At 46.9% G+C, this 22,170-nt stretch overlaps 1 protein-coding gene across 2 annotated transcripts in view; it reads right to left on the bottom strand.

Moving 5' to 3' along the window:
* Nucleotides 1-638: 638 nt before the first annotated feature.
* The window catches only part of LOC146822540 (uncharacterized), a 137,546-nt gene continuing 116,014 nt past the window's right edge, over nt 639-22,170 (bottom strand). For both annotated transcript variants that reach the window (XM_085613660.1, XM_085613661.1), the window contains exons 7-9: nt 20,346-20,429; nt 6,311-6,421; nt 639-1,848 (exon numbers count right to left, since the gene is read on the bottom strand). In XM_085613660.1, coding sequence (XP_085469786.1) covers nt 1,082-1,848; nt 6,311-6,421; nt 20,346-20,429 — 962 coding nt within the window. In that variant the 3' untranslated portion in view covers nt 639-1,081. The remainder of the gene's footprint in view (nt 1,849-6,310; nt 6,422-20,345; nt 20,430-22,170) is intronic.

Raw genomic sequence — 22,170 nt, 5'->3', positions numbered from 1 at the left:
CTCTACTTTGTGACTTGAAAGACCTCTTCGAAGAAAAACAATTTGCACAACTCAGAACCTAACACTAGATGGCAGGAGTATGCAGAGCATGTGTATCTACAGCCACACTAAAGATATTTCTCCTTGTTGCGCCTCCCCTGGGAAGACACACCTTTTTGGCACATTTCTAGGTTTGCCAGTTCTGGTAAATCTGGGAATGCGTCTAAAACCAAGTGGGAACACCCATGCAATGCCCATGGAACGGCTTACTGGGGCAGTGTAACACAACACAGCGATTTGTGCTGTGTTGTGTTACTACAGATTTATGAAACCACTCACGGCCACGCAAGGTGGCCTTGCGTGGCTTCATAAATCTGTATTTTGAGTTACATCGTGCTTGCACCACGTTGCGTGGTGCAAGGGCAACACAATAGGGCTCATAAATATGCCCCTCAATGTCTCCGGTTTCCTGCTCTTCAGATACTGGAGGGCTGATGATAGCACCGCGTTCACTCTTAGCCTGTACTGTATCAGTTATGGTTTTGATATACCAGCCCACTTCAGTGAGATGATAGGAGGGTGGAAGGATCCGGAGCTTATTATTATTTTAGTAGCAATCTGTCTTTCTAGAGAACATAAAACAAAATAAACCCAGCAGATGCATGGCCTCTCACTTTAATGTGTTCCAGCAATTTTCCTGCCATCTACAAATACCTAAGAACCTTATCTGTGCAGACAGGCTCCCTCTGCTAAGTGAGCACGCTTGTGTACAATATGGTGTACTTCTCACATTATTTAAAGGGGCGTCTTTGCCTCCAATGATTCTGGTGCATAAGACACAACACAAAGTAACCACTTGTTACCAAAACCTCCTTCTCTATGGGTTAGTGTTTCCAAGCGAATGCTTCTTCTACAATACTTTTCTGGCATCTAAATAAACTGGAAATCAAACTCATGATCCCGGAAGCATGTCTCTGGCCTCAGCGGCCTCCCGGGCACATCGCATGACCTAGTTCATGGCCACCCCCATGACCAAGTCCATGACCACTCCTATCTAGTCCATGACCACTCCTATGATCTAGTCCATGACCACTCCGGTATGTTACTGCGGCCGCTCTCCAGAGTGACTGATCTGATGTATCAAGAGGTGAGACTTGTAGGTGAAGCTCTGCGTACAGTCCAGGCACTGGTAAGGCCGCACCCTGGAATGGATTCTCTCGTGCTTCAGCAGGTTGGATTTGTTACTGAAGCGCTTGTCACATTCAGAACACTTGTAAGGCCGGTTGCCTGTGTGCGTTCTTTGATGAATGGTGAAACTGGAGGCGTGATTGAAGCTCTTCTCACACTGGGTACATTTGTATGGCCGCTCGCCCGTGTGGATCCTGTGGTGGGCCTTGAGAGAGGACACCTGCTTGAAGATCTTGTCACACTCTGTGCACTTGTAGACCTGCACTCTGTGCACCCGCTGGTGAATTTTAAGCTCTGATGGAAGGTCAAAGTTTTTGTCGCACTGATGGCAGCTGTAGGGACCTGTTCCTCCGGAGATCCCTGGGGGAGATCCAATCCTGAATGTGCCATCAGCTTCCCGGTAGAAAGTGGGCATGCTGTTTGCGCTTCTGCATTGCTGGACAACAGGGATTGCTATTTTGGTGAAATGTCTCTGGATCAGAGCAGCTGTCTCCATTCTCTGTCGTGAGGTCTTCCCTGGATACTGATCGGACCAGTGCCCAGCTGTGCCTGGGCTCCCCTTGTTGGAACGCTGTGCAGTGTTGAAATGAGCCTTGCCTGAGAAGGGCATCAAGACTCTTCCGCGCTCACTATATCCTCCCAGGAACGTCCCCTCCACGCATCTCAGCCGGGCTTCCTTTCCTGCGGGAATCAGAGGGAAGTTTGATTAGAATTGAACTGGCTGGATCACCCCTGTAAAGCTTTAATTTTGACAGAATTGAGACAGAATGGTGGACTTTTTGGGATGCCAACAGGTAATGTATGCTCTTTCATCATTGACACTCATTTTGCCATGTATTTAATCACAACTTCATCATTCTAATTGTGAGAACTCTAGGATCTTAAAAGAATCCACTGTGCATCCCTGGTTCTGTAAATGTGCAACTCCTACTCTAGTTCATACAGGCTTCAGACCTAAAAATCCAAGAGGGCTGCAGACCAGTGACTGGTGGAACAACTGTACCATGGTGGGCTGTAATCTTATTAGCTCAAGTGACCACAGCTGCTACTCTACAAACAAGAGCTTGAGTCGTGATGATTTTACGGATCCCACAAATTCATGAACTCGTGGCCATGAAGCCACATGATTGGCGGGAAGATGTGACAGCAAGTTAAGAACTCGCTGCGGAGTCCTGCAAGTTATAGGGTTGAATATAGCCAAAAAGAGAGCTCAGACTACCATCCTTGGACAGTCCGTACATGGCCAATAATTGCAACAGCCTCTGTTATTAGTGGGTTATGTTTTAGTGCTGAAAGGAGAGGTGGGATCCATGTCCCATGTGGCATGAACTAGGCACAGCTGAAAAACACAAAAAGACACTTAATATGAATGCTTTATTGCACTCTTCTGTCTTCTGTTGAATGTGCTTCCTCTGTTTTCGTAGATGATCACTTAACAATTCTGTTTTCGCTGACAGGGGACATCAATCCAGGTAGGAACGTTACATGGTGAGGAGTTCATTCCAGCAACTAGGAGAGGAGTTTGGTAAGTAAGATGACCCTACGTCAGTGTCTGGCACAAACATCCATGGACAGTTCTCATGTCCAGCTTGCCCGCAGACCGCTATTCTGCTGCCGGTCTACATGCTGCCCTCTCCTAGTTTCTTGCACTGTTTTGCATTTTTCTGCTAGTTTCTTCCCACCACCCAGCGCCCCACCCTCCCCTACAAGCTACTTAATGGAGGCAGCAGCGTGACCCCATTGCGCAGGTCCTCGTGTCAGTTCTCCCTGCGACAGCTCTCCTGTCAAGCTTTCCCGCAGTACGCTAACCTCTGAAGCCTGTCTACCTGCTGCCCTCAGTTTCTCTCCTCTGCTCGTTTCTTGCTGTTTTGTCTCCTCTGCTCATTTCTGTTTTGTCTCCTCTGCTTGTTTCTCTGTTTTGTCTTCTCTGCTTATTTTTCTGCCCATTAAAACAATGGGCAGAAAATTACAAGAACAAGGCAAGACAGAGGGCAGAAAAGGCAAAGCAGGGGAAGAAATGACACAAACCAAGCCTTTTCTGCTTGTTTTTCTGCCCTCTGCTTTGCCCTCCTATGCTCTGTTTTGCCTTTCCTGATAGTTTTTGCTGCCTTCTGTATTGCCTTTCTGCTCATTTTTCTGCCCTTCATTTTGCCTTTTCTGCTTGTTTTTTTTCTGCCCTCTTCTGCTCTGTTTTGCCTTTTCTGCCCTCTGTTTGTGCCTCCTCTGCTCATTTCTTGCTCTGTTTAGCCTTTTTCTTGTAATTTTTCTGCCCTCTGTTTTGCCTTTCGTGCTTGTTTTTCTGCCCTCTGTTTTGCCTTTCGTGCTTGTTTTTCTGCCCTCTGTTTTGCCTTTCGTGCTTGTTTTTCTGCCCGCTGTTTTGACTTTGCTGCTCATTTTTATGCCCTCTTCTGCCCTCTGTTTTACCTTTTCTGCCCGGTTTGTGTCATTTCTTCCCCTGTTTTGCCTTTTCTGCCCTCTGTTTTGCCTTGTTCTTGTAATTTTTCTGCCCTCTGTTTTGCCTTTCTTGCTCCTTTTTCTGCCCTCTGTTTTGCCTTTCTTGCTCCTTTTTCTGCCCTCTGTTTTGCCTTTCTTGCTCCTTTTTCTGCCCTCTGTTTTGCCTTTTAGCTTGTTTTTCCCCTCTTCCAGCTATCTCCTCAAGATCTGTCGCAGGGGGAGCTGGCACGAAGGAGACCTCGCACCCTAGTGCCCAGGTCACACCAGGGGTGACAGTGCCATGCTCTACTAATACTGATTGATTGGACAGTTTCAATGCTCAAGAGGCAGCAGAGTGGCTGAATGATAAACCTGAGGTGGTAGAGGAGCTCGGGAGTCCCCGTTAGTGGAGAGTGAAGGTTTCCACAGCCGGCTGCACTGGGAAGTTCAGATAGGCGACGGCCACAATCACTCAACAGGTGGCAATGGAGGCAGTCAAAGCTTTACGAAGAATTGGCTTTGGACCACCACGTAGAATGATAGTTTGACGTCACTCCAGGCTACATTGAAAGGGGGGGGAGTCGGCATTCTGTGGGTCCTGAAGGAGGTAGATGTGGAGCAGCCGTCACAGGGAGGCCATCTTGGGAATTAGGCTCATCGTAAAGGGTGGGAAGGAGAGTCTCCTCTGTCCTGAACCCCACTGTCCCCTGAAACGCCTGAATCTACCTCTGGACTCTCTTGGGAAGTCCTCAATCTGCGCGAGCGGAGTGTCATCGACTGGAGGAGGTCGCCATGATCCTCGAAGTAGTAGCAATCTATTGTTAGGTGTCACCAGTCCAGCAATACTGCAGCTCAGTAGTGTAGTGTATACTGGACTCTAGTGGGCCTGTTGTTTCCTCCCACTTCAACAGAAACCTCTCCCACGACCAGCAGACGTGAACAAACTAACGGCATACAAATCCAAGAGCGAGATCTACAGCCAACTAGCCTCCTAGTCCGCACTCAGTTTCAATATGCACACCACATAGCCCAGTGGCTACCAATTAATTGTGCTTATCGACCCCTTGGCACTGGTGAATGGACACGCACAGCCATCATCCACATGACACCATCTGTGACAAACCAAGGAGACATTTTACTTACCTTTAAGGGCCGCTCTTCAGTTTTTTTTAGATGATCATTTCTTGGGGCTTCTTATTCATGTTGGGTTTTGTGGTAGATGCATCAGGCGCATTCCAGGGCATGAAACCAGAATGCAGTTTGTGGGCACCGAAACTAGCAGTACTGTTTATTTTGTGGACATCGAAACTAGCAGTACTGTTTATTTTGTGGACATCGAAACTAGCAGTACTGTTTATTTTGTGGACATCGAAACTAGCAGTACTGTTTATTTTGTGGACACCTAAACCAGCAGTACTGTTCATTTTGTGGACACCGAAACTAGCAGTACTGTTTATTTTGTGGACACCGAAACTAGCAGTACTGTTTATTTTGTGGACATCGAAACTAGCAGTACTGTTTATTTTGTGGACATCGAAACTAGCAGTACTGTTTATTTTGTGGACACCTAAACCAGCAGTACTGTTCGTTTTGTGGACACCGAAACTAGCAGTACTGTTTATTTTGTGGACACCGAAACTAGCAGTACTGTTTATTTTGTGGACATCGAAACTAGCAGTACTGTTTATTTTGTGGACATCGAAACTAGCAGTACTGTTTATTTTGTGGACATCGAAACTAGCAGTACTGTTTATTTTGTGGACACCTAAACCAGCAGTACTGTTCATTTTGTGGACACCGAAACTAGCAGTACTGTTTATTTTGTGGACACCGAAACTAGCAGTACTGTTTATTTTGTGGACATCGAAACTAGCAGTACTGTTTATTTTGTGGACATCGAAACTAGCAGTACTGTTTATTTTGTGGACACCTAAACCAGCAGTACTGTTCGTTTTGTGGACACCGAAACTAGCAGTACTGTTTATTTTGTGGACACCGAAACTAGCAGTACTGTTTATTTTGTGGACACCGAAACTAGCAGTACTGTTTATTTTGTGGACATCGAAACTAGCAGTACTGTTTATTTTGTGGACACCTAAACCAGCAGTACTGTTTATTTTGTGGACATCGAAACTAGCAGTACTGTTTATTTTGTGGACATCGAAACTAGCAGTACTGTTTATTTTGTGGACACCTAAACCAGCAGTACTGTTCGTTTTGTGGACACCGAAACTAGCAGTACTGTTTATTTTGTGGACACCGAAACTAGCAGTACTGTTTATTTTGTGGACACCGAAACTAGCAGTACTGTTTATTTTGTGGACACCGAAACTAGCAGTACTGTTTATTTTGTGGACATCGAAACTAGCAGTACTGTTTATTTTGTGGACATCGAAACTAGCAGTACTGTTCGTTTTGTGGACATCGAAACTAGCAGTACTGTTTATTTTGTGGACATCGAAACTAGCAGTACTGTTTATTTTGTGGACATCGAAACTAGCAGTACTGTTCGTTTTGTGGACACCTAAACCAGCAGCACTGTTTATTTTGTGGACACCTAAACCAGCAGTACTGTTTATTTTGTGGACATCGAAACTAGCAGTACTGTTCGTTTTGTGGACACCTAAACCAGCAGCACTGTTTATTTTGTCACACTCCCAAAACACAAAGAACCTCCACCACCCAAGGAAAGAAGGCGGCTAGGACTTACGCATGGAGCACTTATCACGTCCTCTTCCGGCATAGCTTTGAAGATGGTTGGGATAGGCTGTTCCTACCGTCTTAGTCCAGGAGTATGTCTCCGGTGTGGTTATGAAGCAACCTGTAATTAAACAAAAACAATAATCAGCTTCTGTACTAAAACTGACACACAACACCGCTAAGAAGCACTGATGCCCCATTTCCTGTGCAGCCTAAAACAGCCCCCATGACCCAAGCCATCACCCCCCCCCCCTCCCAAAAGAGGTAAACAAATGCATCCACCACTTGCATCATAGACTGACATCCAGCCATGGACAAAAGGCTCTCGTGCATTTCTTAAACTTTGACAAGATCACGCACATCAAAAACAGGGTTTTGAGGAGCCTGGAGAAATCTGCTGTGTTGGGTCAGGTGTGCGTTGACAGCTGGAAGACAAGAGTTGTCATCAAGAGCGACAGCAGGAAGAATGGGAGCCAAACATGTATATGTGCGCTTTTGAGCAAGGCTTTATTTAGAGTCTGAATAGAAAACGAAGAGGAACATTACTGTTGCAGCGCTGGCATGTCAGCATCTTTTAAAGTCTGGGCTACAATATGTATATGTGTGTAGGAAAGTGGAATATTTTTACGGCTCCCGGTTTTATGGTTTTTTTTTTTTTTTACATTTCTGTCTGTATTTATCCAAATTTACTTTTTGGCCATTTCATCTGTATTTATCCAAATCTATTTCGTGTTTTTCGTATAAATGAAAGTGTAAAACTACATTTCCATATTTATTTAAATGAGAGACGTGCACTTATACTTTGAGGTCTGTCATGTTTTAGCTATTTGAGCTGCCAAATATTACATAACAATACATCCACTGACAAATACTAGCATTATACCCCAAATGTATATCGACACAAGCCGTTATTTAAAGAAATTTGTGTAAATGTTCTGACAAGATGTAACGATTTAAAGGCCTGAGATCTCAAATGGGTCGTAGTGATCCATACTTTTTGAGGATGAGAAAGTATAGGGAGTATACTCCTGAAATTGATGAGGGACGGATTCTATAGCTCCTTTGAGTAAGAGAGCTTGCACTTTTTGTTTCAGCAGGTGTTGATGTTCTACAGAGAGTTTGTGTCTGCGCGGTGGAATGTTTGGATGTGTGGTGATGAGCTCCAGACAATAACAATGTCGGATAATGTCCAACACCCACTGATCAGAGCCTATGGATCGCCAGGCCAGGAGAAAGTCTTGTAATTGTCCCCTGACCGGTGTTGGATGGTTGGGGGGAAGGAGAAGGGAGTCACTGTTTTGAGGTGGAAGGTGCACCACGTGTGGCAGCACCATTGCTTCGCCCCTTCGTGTTGTAACCCTCGTACGTGCCCCTTGCCCCGTGAAGGGGAGTTTGACACTGCTGCCTGTATGATGAGGAAGAGGCCTTGAAGTGGTTTTTCCACCTGGTTTATACGAGGATCTACGCAAGGAGCCACGTGAAGGGGGGAGGGATTAGAGTGCCCCCTTGCATTTGGCAATCTTTGTGTCCTTTTTAATTTTCTCTAATGCATGGTCCACTTTGTGAGAAGGTGGCATGATATATGCTGTCCACTAGTTCTAGTGGGCACCTTGTATCAGTCCAAACAACCCCTTATGTGATAGGTTAAAGACAACCTTTATTGAAAGCTATCCTAGAGGTAGCTATGGAGAGCAGCCTTCAGGCTAAGTCTTGAAGGAATGTAAAGCAGCTTGTTTTACAAGTCTATAATCTCTTGAATGATCAAATGAAAGGACAACCACACCAGGTATATATTTAAAATATATGTATTTAGATTAACACACACCCCTCTAGTCTCTTAAGTTACAAGATAGCAATCATTAGTAATAGCACAAATACACCTTTGGGCCCTAGAGGCGTACCAAACCATATACCAAAAAAGTGGTATAAGAACCACGACTGAACTAGACACAAGGCCTAGAGCCTGTAGAATCGCTGGGACCCCAAGGAACTACCCAAGGTTGTGACACAGGGGACCCACGGGGGCCATGTGCAGTGTGTAAACACAACCGCAGGTTCCTATTATCTTCTATGGGGAATGTCGCGGTTGGACATTTAAAGATTAGGGACACTTCTAATCGAGTCAGGACCTAACCCTTTTTGACTTAAGAAGTTCTAGGGCTAGCACCCACGTGAGCACCGGAGTACTCGAGTAACCTCACGCAGGGAAGCCGGGTGCATAGGTGTCTTTTGGTGTCAGGTCGCGTCGTCTATTTCAATGGAAGCCTGCAAAGAACTGCTGCTGCCGTGAAGAGGAGAAGTGTCCGAGGAGATCCAAGCCTGGATCTGGGATGTAAGGAACCTGAAAGCAGAGGGGACAGAGTCTGGGTCACTAGCCAGTGACCAAGGGCAGTATGGACCAATGCCCACAGATGTCGGGTGCTTCAGGTGAGTTGATGGGTGTCTTGACTCTTCAGCCACGAGGTCCAGGAGGTGTTGACGAAGTCCACAAGCCGGATTCGAGCTGTCCCACGAAGTCTGTCGAGTGCTGCGGTGTCGGCGACCAGAATGAACCCAACAAGCCTTGGCAACGGCAAGTCACTGGAATTTAGAGAAAGGACTGCGGTGAAGACCAGCAAGGTCTGAGGAACTCACCCAGCGAGGGTAAGTCAGGGCACGTCTGGAGCAACCAGGAAAGCCCAAGCAGAAAAGGAGTTGCCTTCGAGGGGACCTGCTAGCCAACGGGCTAGTGATCGCGAAGGAGCCTCGAGTGGTCGCACTTGAAGCTGGCCCACGGGTCACTCGTGGAGTGCAGGCCAACAATCTTCGGTGCAGGAGGTGCTCAAAGCTGGGGCTACTCGGAGCCCAAAGCACAACTTCAAGGAGGACCAGGAAGATAGTGTTGCTGCAAAAGTTCACGGTGTCCAGGGGTCACGGTTCCACATCACCCACGATAGCCATGGGCTTCAGCTTTGCTGTGGACTCAGGGTAACCTTAGGGAAGTCTGGAAATTCATCTCTGGGGATACAGAGACTTCGGCGTCCGGCGGGAACTTCAGTAATGCAGACTGGTCAGTTGCTTCTTTGGTGCCTGCCAAGCAGGGGAGTCATTCCTTGACCCCAAGGGAGATTTCTTCCGTCTTCTAGTCGTGATAGAAAGTCGAAGGTCTAGGATATATGTTTCAGACGGTCGTCCAGGGTGATCTAAAGTCCTAGGGACTGGATTTCTATACTTACACTAAGTTTAGGGGATGGACTAACTCTAAAGCTCCACCTATGGGTGGGCCTGGGGTGGGGGTGGGGCTGGTTACACCCCTTCCCCTTTGTCCAGTTTCGCGCCAGAGCTGGTGCTGAGTGCCCCTGCAACCGGTTTGAACTGGGCTATGCACAGGGACACCTAGTGTGCCCCAGGCAGTGTCTCAAAAGCATTCTCTGAATGCACCCACCCTGCCCCAATACACATCTGCCTGTCTGGTGAGGTGGTTACACCTCCCTGTGACAGGAAACCTATTGTCCAGGCCTCCCCTCCTGGAGTTTCCCCCAGCAGCAGGAGGCCAGACCCGTGTCTGTGGCAGTGGCATCCGGGGCTTTGAAAGTGATTAATCGGGTTAAGCCAGTATGAATGCACTTAAGAGTATATGGTATGGCTGTATCACAGAACAGCCATAAGGAAGTATTTCCGAAAGCTGCAGAGGGGCTCAGCTCATGCTTGGGCACCCTCTCACACAAAACCAAGCACTCTGCCTTCCGGATTGTCAAGGCCTGCCATAGGAGTGGCTCATAGGTTTATATATGTCTGTATGTAGGTGTGGATATAGGTAGCCTATACCACTGTAAGGGGTACACACACACCCTTATCCAGGCTGCAGTAGCAGACCTGTGGTGCCATTTTGTAGTGCTTACCAGGGGTGGCATAATATATGTTGCAGCCCCTGGTAGGCCTCTGAGGTACCTATGCCCTGGGTACATAGTATACCATATACTAGGGACGTATAAGGCACTCCAGAATCCAATTAGAGATGTACCTAATGTACATGGAAACCATTTTAGAGAGGAAGCAGCTAGGCGGTGGTCCTGATTAGTAGGGCCACAGCCAGACTAAGGTCGAAAACAGTGAAACACCAGCAGAGGGGAACGCCTTGGCGACACCAGACAACGACGACGTGGCCCCGAGTAACTTAGCCGCCGAGATGACTGCGAACACTCCTTAGCACCACCGTGCTTAGAAGAGCGGTACCATTCCTGGTGAGAGGGGGAGGCGGCAGCTGGGAGACCAGACGGTGAGAGTCACAGAGGCCCCAATAATCTCACTCCTGGCGGCCCGATACAGAACTCAGAGTGTGCTGCACGCCCTCGGGGCAGGGAGGTGGCCTTAGAGACCCCGAGTGCAGCATCCTTGGAGGGTACTGTCAAGAGAATCAGATACACTGCAGAAATAGGGCGGAGATACAGAAAACAACTCAAGACAAGCCATTACTGCTCAATCAGACTTCCAGAATCCAAGAGCAAAGAAGACTAAAGCGTGATCTGAAAAGATCTGGACTATCCCAATCGTAAGAGGCAAGCACAGGTGCAGCCTGAAGTGTTGAACAAGTAAGAGAGGACTCACACTGAATTGAGTAAGATGGAGAAAGATAAAGACCCCAAACCAATGAAACAGGGGAAAATGGATTGTTATGCAAAAGTGCTACCTACAACAGCGGGGCAGAGGGAGGATATACACCCCTGCCAGACAATGCAGGCATATTGCAAGCAATACATACTTCCAGGGAGGTCCTTGAAGGGAAGATGACGGAGGTGTGATCAAAGGTGACGCTGCTACGCCAGGACTTGCGCATGGTCTCAGAGAGGGTCACAGAAGCCGAAAATCTCAACCATGCAAAGGCATTGGTCACTTTGAGTTTCTTGTCCGATGCCCCCTAAAGGTTTTTCAATGTTTCATGAAGTCAGTAGTGTACAGAGTAGATCCAGGCGGTCTAGATTCAAGCCTGGTTTTTACATTAATCACTGAATATGGGAGTTCATCTGCAAATCGCATGCAAATGTATCTGATGGGTATCCATGATAATGTTACATTCAATAAGAAATGTTTTTTTGTGTTTTTTACGGAGCGAGGCCCGAGGCGAGTTGTGCTGCTAATTTCATAGGAGCACGCTGACCTTACCTACAAATGTTCTTTTAATAATTTATTTTCGTTCCAGATGCTGCTGCCTGTTCTTTCTCTCAATGCTCCGCATACTTGATGTCGCTCCCTTTCAAGTAGCTCCTTATATTTATAGCGCTTAGATGACATAAAGAGAGCAGAGGGAACAAAGATGAGGAAGGGCACAACATTAAGTCTGCCCAGGGCGCTTTCTTAGCAGGCGACACCGAATGACATCTTACATAGTGCAGCAGCAAGCCAGAGGGTAAGGTATTGCACAAGCTTGAAACCCTCGAGCAGGGGTTATCTTTAACTTCAGTTTACCATCAGACAATTGTGTTTTCTTCAAACTACAGTTGTCAGATGCTACTGCGTAAAGAGTTAGCTCTTATCGACGATGCACAAAAGCACAGCAGGCAATGGCCCCTGCCTTTTCGGGTGTCCACCGCAATTTACAGTGCTTGTGGGTCTGTCACTGTTATTTTTCTTTCAAACAAAATGGAAGCGACGCAAAACATAACTGGGCGGTACGTACGCAGTTGTTTTCTACCAGCCGTGCTCACCAAGGCGCATTGCGCCACGTGCGCGCGTACCGGTCCCCAGTCCTGGCCGTGGAGAAAAAATGCAGAGCGCTCGCTCTTCAGGCACGCCGAGGGAGAATGCTTGTTTTTTTTTTTTGATCCAACATATCTCTTGCTGCTCAGAAGCAAATGCCAAAGCCGTAGCACCAGGCCTCTGGAATAAGATACAGATTTTTATTTTGCATAAAAGGTGTTGTGCGCCAATTTCACTTTTTAAAATGCAGTAGTCAAATCTTCAAAGCCATGTCGGGAAAACAAGTGAGAAAAAAAATATGCCTACGGTGTAGTAGAAACATTCAACGGTATTTTTACACATATTTTTGCATTACAGTCATCACATGCATCTGTCATCAAATCTATTCAGCGCCTCATCAGTGGCATGCAGCGCTACATAAATGCGATTACATTGCAAACAAGCGGTCTTCACTTTTCAAGCACTCGTGCTTGTGGCGGCACTCTGAGCGAGCAGGGGTGCGCAGGATCCATATGTTTGTAATTAACGTGGCCGCGCCGCTGCTCGCTCCAGCAACATGGATGCCGCCACAAGCACGAGTACAGTGCTTGAAAAGTGAAGACCGACTGCTAAAGGCCCTCTCCTAGAGCAACGCATGGGCGCAGCCTAGGCGAGACCTAAAACGATTAAACCAGGATCCCCTTTAGACCTGATTCCAGCCAAGATCACCGGCTTGCTCACCAGGCAACTGGAAGGACCTATTCGCTCCATTTTAAACAGCTCCTTGAAGGAAGGCAAGCTCCCCAAGGAGTGGAAAGCAGCGCAGATTATTCCTATCAGGAAAAATCCCCTCAGAAGATGTCTCCACCTACCGCCCTATTTCTTTGCTCCACCTACCTACTTAGTAAGCTTCTTGAGAAGCACATAAATAAGCACCTGTCGGAATTTATTAAATACTTCAACTGCCTGGACCCCTCACAATCTCACAATCAGGATTCCGACCTAAACATAGCACGGAGTTTGCGTTAGTGACAGTTACAGATAACATCCGAATGCTAGCAGATAATGGCCTGGCAGTGCTTCTAATACTGCTTGACCTGTCTGCAGCATTCGACACATCTCCCATCAGACCCTGCTACGGAGACTCAGAGACATAGGAATCCGGGGGAACGCGCTGCAATGGATGACTGATTTTGAGCTGAGAGAACCCCGACCATCAACCTGGGCCCTTTCAGATCCCAGACCACTTGTGTAACGAAGGGTGTACCCCAGGGCTCAGGTTTGAGCTCTATTCAACTTATATGTCACCCCATCAGCTGGTTGACTAAGGAACCTAGGTTTTACTCCATTTTCCTACGCCGATGACACCCAACTGCTTCTCTCCTTTGATAAAAATAACACTACCATCCAGACCACCTTTTCGGAGGGCATGAAAGCGATTACCGATTGGATGAGTAACAACTACCTGTAGTTGAATGCAGGCAAAACCGAAATTATGTTATTTAGAGAAGCAGAAGTGAGGTGGTCGCCCAACTGGTCGCCAGAGGTACTGGGCCCGGCCCCCACCCTAAAATGAGTGGTAAAGAATCTAGGTGTCTGAATTGACCAAAAGCTCACCCTAGAGGAGCATTCCTCCACAACAGCATGGGCCTGCTTCCACACACTCAGCCTCCTCCGCAGAGTCTTCCCCCTCCTACCACTCTCCAAGCGGAAGACTCTGATGCAAGTATTGGTCGTGAGCCGCCTGGACTACTACAATGCTTTCTTGATTTCAGCCAAGGAATGTTCCTTGAACAAATTGAAGGTAGTACAGAATACAGCAGCCCGGCTAGTGACCAATGCGCCCCCCAGAACAGCCTCCCTCCCCATACTCAAACAGCTACACTGGCTCCCTATCCCCAAAAGGATCAAATTCAAGATTTGTTGCATGGTCTTTAAATCCCTAAACAACTTAGGACCACGATATCTGACAGATCCAACCAGGACCCTTCGTTTTGGGTCCAAGGCTCTCCTCCACATACCCCGTATACAATAAACTTGGGGGGAGGGGGGGGGGGCGGGAAGCTTTCTCCTATCTGGCCCCACTCTACTGGAACCAACTGCCCATCCATCTACGGCTTTGCTCCAACTATCAACTTTTCAGAAAGCTGCTAAAAACCACACTGTTTTAAATGCTCTTTTCCCTCGTAAGCTAAGGCAGTTCACACTGCGGAGATACCCCAGTTGGGGTGATTCGGGCGCTCTATAAATGATATAAATAAAATAAAATCTGGCTCCCTTATTCCACCTGAGATTCTTTCTGGCTATGCCCAGCGGGCTCTTATTCCTCTGGGGAACGCCAATTGCACGTTGTCAGCAGGGAAGAGGCGATCCCTCCTTATCAAAGTGGATCTGAAGTTGAGGGACGTAGTGTCCTCGGAGGCGGGTCCTTCGACACAAGGGGACTTATTTGGGGACCCCTTTATTAGAGAAGTAGGGAAGTTCGTTGCAGATTTTTGATTCTCTGGACAAGGCACAAGCCTCCATTAAGAAACTATTTTCTTCCAAGATTTTTAGAGGGGCCGGGCGTGGTAGGGGACACTTATCCAGCTGCTTCATGTCAAATGCTTCACAGAAAGGCCAAGGCTTCAGTCGAAATCAGTTGCAAGACCCTGCACGTTTTGGGGTAAGGACTCGCCGCTCTTCCCAACAGAAACTGGGAGGGCGGATGTCACTGTTTCAGGAAAACTGGTGGGAACTGACAAGCAATGCTTGGGTCCTTCAGATAGTTCAGGGCTACCCTCTAGAGTTTGTAGTTACTACTGTTCAACTAAGCAAAAGACACACAATTGATGGACGGAATGCAGAACAAATCAAAACATTCACCCCCAGTCAAGAGATCTGGGTTAAATCCATCATTATTTTGCTCACCATGGCACCCCAGTTTAGACCTGGCCATATGAAAATCAGTCTTGTCCCTGTGCCTCATGGGAACAGTCCAGCCCGAACTGACAAGCCAGGTCCTCCCTGGACCGGAAACAAGCATCCTAGACCGGTTTCGGTGTTTCACCCCTCTCCAGTCAGGATAGCTTGATTCCAGAGGCACAGTGAGCCCAGGACCCACGTCTGGGCATACCTGGCGCACTTAGGGCGAGAAAACAAAAGACACAGAATTGATGGACGGAATGCAGAACAAATCAAAACATTCACCCCCAGTCAAGAGATCTGGGTTAAATCCATCATTCTTTTGCTCACCATGGCACACCAGTTTAGACCTGGCCATATGCAAATCAGTCTTGTCCCTGTGCCTCATGGGAACAGTCCAGCCCGAACTGCCAAGCCAGGTCCTCTCTGGACCGGAAACAAGCATCCTAGACCGGTTTCGGTGTTTCACCCCTCTCCAGTCAGGATAGCTTGATTCCAGAGGCACAGTGAGCCCAGGACCCACGTCTGGGCATACCTGGCGCACTTAGGGCGAGAAAACAAAAGACACAGAATTGAAGAACGGAATGCAGAACAAATCAAAACATTCACCCCCAGTCAAGAGATCTGGGTTAAATCCATCATTCTTTTGCTCACCATGGCACACCAGTTTAGACCTGGCCATATGCAAATCAGTCTTGTCCCTGTACCTCATGGGAACAGTTCAGCGCGAACTGCCAAGCCAGGTCCTCCCTGGACCGGAAACAAGCATCCTAGGACCGGTTTCACCCCTCTTCAGCCAGGATAGCTTGATTCCAGTGGCACAGTGAGCCCCACGTTTGGGCATGCCTGGCGCACTTAGGGCGAGAAATCAAAAGACGCACAATTGATTTACTACTGTTCAACTAGTCAAATCTCAACCTTTGTCTTTTTTTTTGCATTCTCAGCAGGCCTTCATCGATCAATAGATTTTGGAGCTCCTCAGCAAAGGGGCAATTGTACAGTGAACCAGGGATCCAAACAGATTCATAAGCAATATTTTCCAGGTGTAGAAGAGAGATGGTGGTCAGTGTCTGGTGATTAACCTCAGGGACTTCAATGATGGTTGGTTTATCGCCATTTCAAAATGGAGGGCATCCATGTTCTACACGATCTTCTGTATCCGGGGGATTGGCTCGTGTGTTTGGACCTCAAGGATGCTTACCTCCCGGTGACAGACTTTCCTCCTCATCGCAAGTTCCTGCATTTGTGTGGAATCATCAGGTCTTTGAGTTTCAAACTCTTCCCTTTGGTCTGACCTCCGCCCCTTGGTGCTCCACCAAGGTATTCAAACCTGTGGTGGAGTTTCTCCGAGCCAGGCGAATTCGCTTGATTGTCTACTTGGGTGACATTCTGCGGATAGATCAATGTCCACGAACTTTGGTGGATCATCTTCAGATGGCAGTGGATTTATTGGAGAGATTGGGATTTGTGATCAACAAACAGAAGTCGTTGTTCATTCTCGAGCAGAGGGTTACCTTCCTCGGTTTTGTGATAGATTCCCGGACATCCACCCCGAGTCTTGTTTCTAAGAAAATGGGGAGAATTTGTTGGGAGCTGCGCAAGACTTTGCCACGTCCTCAGACGCCCCTCAGGAACTTGGCCAGGTTGGTGGGGCTGTTGGCCTCCTCCATGCAGGTCACCTTTCCCAGCCCTCTTCTCTACAGGTCTCTGCACAGGTTGAAAGTACTTAATCTCCAAGCAGGGTTGTCTTATGCCGCACAGATTCCACTTTGCAAATGAGGTCAAGGAGGAAATGAGATGGTGGCTAGACCACATGGAGGCCTGGAACGGGTGAGCCATCTTTTGCTCCAGTCCCGATCTGGTTATACAGTCTGACGCCGTCTCTCAGATTGGGGAGCCAGTTGTGGAGGAGTGTCCACAGGAAGAATGTTGACTTTGCATGAACGGTCGATGCACATAAACTGCTGGGAGCATCTAGTGGGCTCCTTTGCAATCCACTGTTGGACGAAAGACACAATCAAGTGCTCGGTTTTCTTGAAGATGAACAACATCTCGGTGGTAAGGTACATCAACTGCTAGGGGGGTTTCCGATCCAAAAGGTTGGCAGACCTAGCAAAGGGAGTCTGGCAGTACTGTCTGGACCGTGAGATTTCGGTGACAGTGGAGTATATCCCGGGAAGATCCAACGATTTGGCCGACTGGCACTCCAGGCACCTTCAGGACCTCAGTGCGTGGCAGCTGCACCCAGAGTTGTTCATGATGATTCAGAGGCTTTGGGACACCTTTTCGGCAGGCCTGTTTGCCTCCAGTCTCGATTGTCACCTGAACTGATTCTTCAGTTGGAGGCCGGATGCACAGGTGGTGGTGACAAATGCGTTCCTGCAGGATTGGAGTCCGGAGACAGGGTACGCATTTCCTCTGTTCACAATGCTGATGAGGTTGGCGCCCACTTACACAGACAGAGGGCGTAGCTGGTGATCTCGCCATTTTGGAGGCCTCAAGCATGGTTTCCAGTGATGAGGGAACGTTTTGGGGATTCTCCAATCCGTTTACCCCGGAGACAGGTGATCCTTCGGGATCCCCAGGTGAACCATTAACGAATGGATGGTTCTGGAGGGCCAGTTAAATCCGAGTAAGATCCGGGTACTTTCGGAAGCGGCTCAGGGTCTCCTTTCCAAAGCTTGGGCAGAAGGAACATAAGAGTTACAAGTCTGCTTGGGTACGGTGGTTGCACTGGTGTTTGCAAAGGGACATCGATCCCTTGGAATCCAGAATCGTTCATGTCGTTAATTTTGTCTCATCCCTGGTTTCAGAGAGGATGACATAGAGTTCAGTAAACACTTTTTGATCTGCTATTTCTGTGGGCCATTTGCCCATAAAGGGCCTTCCAGTAGGAGAACACTCATTGGTTAGAAAGCTGGTGAGAGGAGTACGGTTATCGGCTCCTCCCGAGTCCAGGTATTCATCTTTGTGGGATGTTAATAAGGTTCTTGATCTTTTCCTCTCTTGGCCACAAAATAAATATTTGTCCAAGAAACAGTTATTAGGTAAGTTGGCGATGTTATTGTGTTTGATTTCTTGCAGAAGAGTGTCTGATGTTAGGGCCCTGGATATTTCCGGGAGTCTTCACCTCTGAGGGTGTTACGTTCTATGTCTCTAGAAGGACGGAGTGTCATTCCGGATTGGTTTCCTGCCCTTCTTTTCCACAGAAGCATAAGTTATGCGTTGTTCCATGTCTCAAGGCTTATGAAGCGGCTATGGAGGAGCTTTGCCCACCTGAGGAGCGGCAATCCTCGATTGCTGTACATAGGCAGTTCAGGGCAGTTTCGGCTGCCACCATAGCCCACTGGGTGAGGGTTATCCTTCAAGAGGCCGGAACTGACACTTTCATTTTTGGAGCGCACTTGGCAAAAGGTGCTATGGTGGCAAAGGCATTTGCTATAGGAATTCATCTGGAGGACATCTTGAATGTGCCTGACTGGTCTTCGACTCGACATTCAAGAAATGTCATTTTAAGCCAGTGGTTCACATGGCTGCACTGGTAGTGGATAAGCTTTGAAAAAGCATAAATCGAAGCCTCCGCTCCGGACATTGAATGATAACTTTCATAGCTATCGTAACATAGTTTCAGTTCTATTAAGGACACGAAGGCAAGGGTTATTCCCTTCTGTATAAATGGTTTTTATATCCTTTCCTCTTCCAGGATTAGTATTTCATTTTGAGAAGGAGGAATCTGTGTTTAATGTACAAGTAATTTTCATTATGTTCACTCTCCTTGGTGGGATTTTAAGATGTCTCCTTAGGGATTGTTGGTTTGTGATGATTATTCTAATGTGTTGTGTTTCCATCCTATTTGTTACTTCAGGCCTATTTTATGAGACCCACCAGTTTGTGGAGTGATATTACATGATTGTTTCTTTGGGAGGCAAGGGGGACTCCAATCAAGTTGGATTGGAACACTTGTCAACTTGGACAGATTCTGCTGCACGGAGAAAGAGGGTATGAGCAGAGTCGTGAGACTTTACTACAGAGACCGTTGCATGATTGGTTATACTGTTGTTTCTGCTTTCCCTTGGTTGTTCTAAAGTGAAGAAAGATGAACATAACCCTCACCTCCATGTCCTTGATAGAATTGAAACATTCTGTTACAATAGGAAATATTTCATTTTGCACCTCACATTGGGGGTCGTATGTGCTGGACAAATACCTTAATACAATACAATAGATTATACGCTCCAAGATCCTCAACCTCAAATGTCAGGGAAGGAAGCATGGGTTCTTCAAATGCTTCATGAGAAGACTTGCGGGGAGAGAAGCACAGGAAACGGAAGTTTTTCTTTTCATTCTGAATTCTGCGTCTGTGCTGGCGAGCAGGGGCCTGCGTGGCAGTGATAATATTCTTGTCAAAATGCACTTATAGACTAGTTGAGAAACAGGCCTGTAGGGGGAAATCCTCTCTGCTATAGAAATGGTGAAACACCTGCCTTCAGCTCCACAGCTTATAGCACTTTTATGTGTGCAGGCGCATGTGCGAAACAGGACAAACAATCATCAAACCGTTAAAAGAAATACAAGGTCTCCACTAAAGGCTTTTCTTAAGCAGTGGAAAACTATATTTTATATATGTGTTTGAATGTTACTTTTCTCTTGTTTTCACTGCTTTCACTTTGGTATTATACCCATTTTTTGTGCCTTCTCCTTGCTTCTTTGTTTCTCACTGCTTTCTCCAGCCTTACTGCCACCCACCGTGAACCAGTTTACTATCAGTTTACAGGTGTGCCTGGCATGGCAACCATGCCTACATTCCATGGCAAATCCAGAATGCATTGATTAACTGCCACATTTTAGAGGTGTATATTAACAAAATGGGGTGACCCTGTGTCCCTAGGAACCTGGGCATTTGATATATAAAGAACAATGGTTCCCTTTAGAGGTGGTCCCTGCAGTGGTGCCAAGTTACTCCATTTTACATGTGACACCTTCAGACAGTGTGGGCAGTTCAGACATCAGAACTCGGCCTCCTGGAACTTTTAGGTTTTCTTTTTGGGCTCCAAATTCTCAACATATTAAGTGCTGCAAACTAATAAGTCAAGAAGGGCAGTGTCTGTCAGACTGGACAAACGGCCATTCAGCAGACACAGCATTGTCTGATTTCAATGCCTACCAATCATTAAGAGATAAGCGGCTGCCAATCCAACATGCAATAAATACAAATAATGTTATTAACAAACCACTCCGGTATGGTTTGCCTACGTTAATGTATTAAAAATATAGTAATAATAAAACATAAACTCCTCCCAGTCCATAAAAGATAGGCACGTACACAAGAGGCCAGTACTAGTTGACTGACACCTGGATCTCAAAGAAGGATACAGATAATAAAAACAGAGCAGACAAGGTTTGATAAGTGCTGCCTTTTATGATGTGGTAATTGTTCGAAGAGACAATCCTTCAATCCAAATACAACACTAAGATCTTATACATACTTTCGTCATCCAAGTCATCCGGACTGTTGTTGTCGTAGGTATCTGGCTCCTCCTTGAATCCCACGGATGCAATGGCCGGATAATCTGTCGGGAAGACACAAAAGAAGGTTCCGCATCTGAAGAAAGGTGAGAATTATCATCAAAAGGTGGGTGATGGAGGATCGATCATGTCGATAGCCTGGATACACTCTCGGGTGATAAGCAGCGCTATACAAATCTACAAATTATCACACAACATCCTTTATACGATGCCTAAGAAGATGATTATAAACGCCACACTCACGCTAAGGAGCGTGTTGTAGACATCCTACATGTGGTGCCTTAGAAGCTTGCTGTAGACATCCTACATATGGTGTCTAAGAAGCTTGTTTTAGACATCCTACATATGGCGTCTTAGAGGCTTGTTGTAGATATCGTACATATGGTGTCTTTGAAGCTTGTTGTAGACATCCTACATATGGTGTCTTAGAAGCTTGTTGTAGACATCCTAAATATGGTGTCTAGAAGCTTGTTGTAGACATCCTACATATGGTGTCTGAGAAGCTTGTCGTAAACATCCTGCATATGGTGTCTTAGAAGCCTGTTGTAGACATCACACATATGGTCTCCAAGAAGCTTGTTATTAACACCATACACAAGCTGCCTACACATCCACCAATTATGTTTTTCTGGAATAACCAGCGGATCTTTTGGTACAATCACAATATAAGTGTGCTGCACTGTGGGCCTCACCCTTAGTTCAAAGACTGCTTTATTTGAACACCTCTGTTGATGACTGCATTTATTTTGGAGTGACGGTAGGTTGGGCATGTTTTCATTTAGAAAGCAACATTTCTTGTCCTAAGGCTGATCATCAAAGGGCAGCCAAACCAATGGGTGTGCTTCATTATACGTACTTGGTTTCCAAGTGTGTAACTGGACGCATCTAAAATGTTGCACGCGGACATTACAGTGAGTCTGGGGGTTGCAGATCTAGGTTTTGTACACAGATATTGTCACCCCATTTATTATTGAACAAAAACTATTCTTTCAAATCTGGATCTTCAGTCTCTTCCATTAATATTTTCATCTAAGTGTGTGTTTTTTATATCTTAATAAAGGTTGTTTCAGCATTTCTTTAAAAAACGTCTTTGAGGACTGCACTCATGCCCCGTGCAAAGCCTGTGCACAGGGATCGTACACTTGCCATGAACATAGACTGTGTATGTGGGATTGCCTGATGCCCAGGTTTGTTCGCTGTGACAAATGTTGATTTGCGGCTTTGCCTGGACACAGAAAAACGATGGATTTGGGCCCAGATCTCTGTTCTGGGGTGAATGTATGACATTGTTCTGCATTCTGTCCATCAACAGACGTTTTTGCATTTGTCACCCTGAGTGGGAAGGGTATGCCCAGACGTGGGTCCTGTGCTCACTACGCCACTGGAGTCAAGCTATCCTGGCTGAAGAGCGGTGAAACCCCGAAACCAGTCCTAGGATGCTTGTTTCCAGTCCAGGGAGGACCTGGCTTGGCAGTTCGGGCAGGACTGTTCCCATGAGGCACAGGGTCAAGACTGATTTGCATATGGCTGGGTTCAAACTGGAACGGCATGGTGAGCAAAAAAATGATGGATTTAGACCCAGATCTCTGTACTGGGGTGAACATATGACATTGTTATGCATTCTGTCCATCAACGGTTGTTTTTGCATTTATCACCCTGAGTGGGAAGGGTATGCCCAGACGTGGGTCCCGTGCTCACTACGCCACTGGAGTCAAGCTATCCTGGCTGAAGAGGGGTGAAACCCCGAAACCGGTCTTAGGAAGCCTGTTTCCAGTCCAGGGAGGA

The sequence above is a fragment of the Triturus cristatus genome, chromosome 6 (genome assembly GCF_964204655.1).
Source record: "Triturus cristatus chromosome 6, aTriCri1.1, whole genome shotgun sequence".
NCBI lineage: Eukaryota > Metazoa > Chordata > Amphibia > Caudata > Salamandridae > Triturus > Triturus cristatus.
The sequence above is the reverse complement of the archived record's forward strand: the minus strand, read 5'-3'. Positions and strand labels throughout refer to the sequence as shown.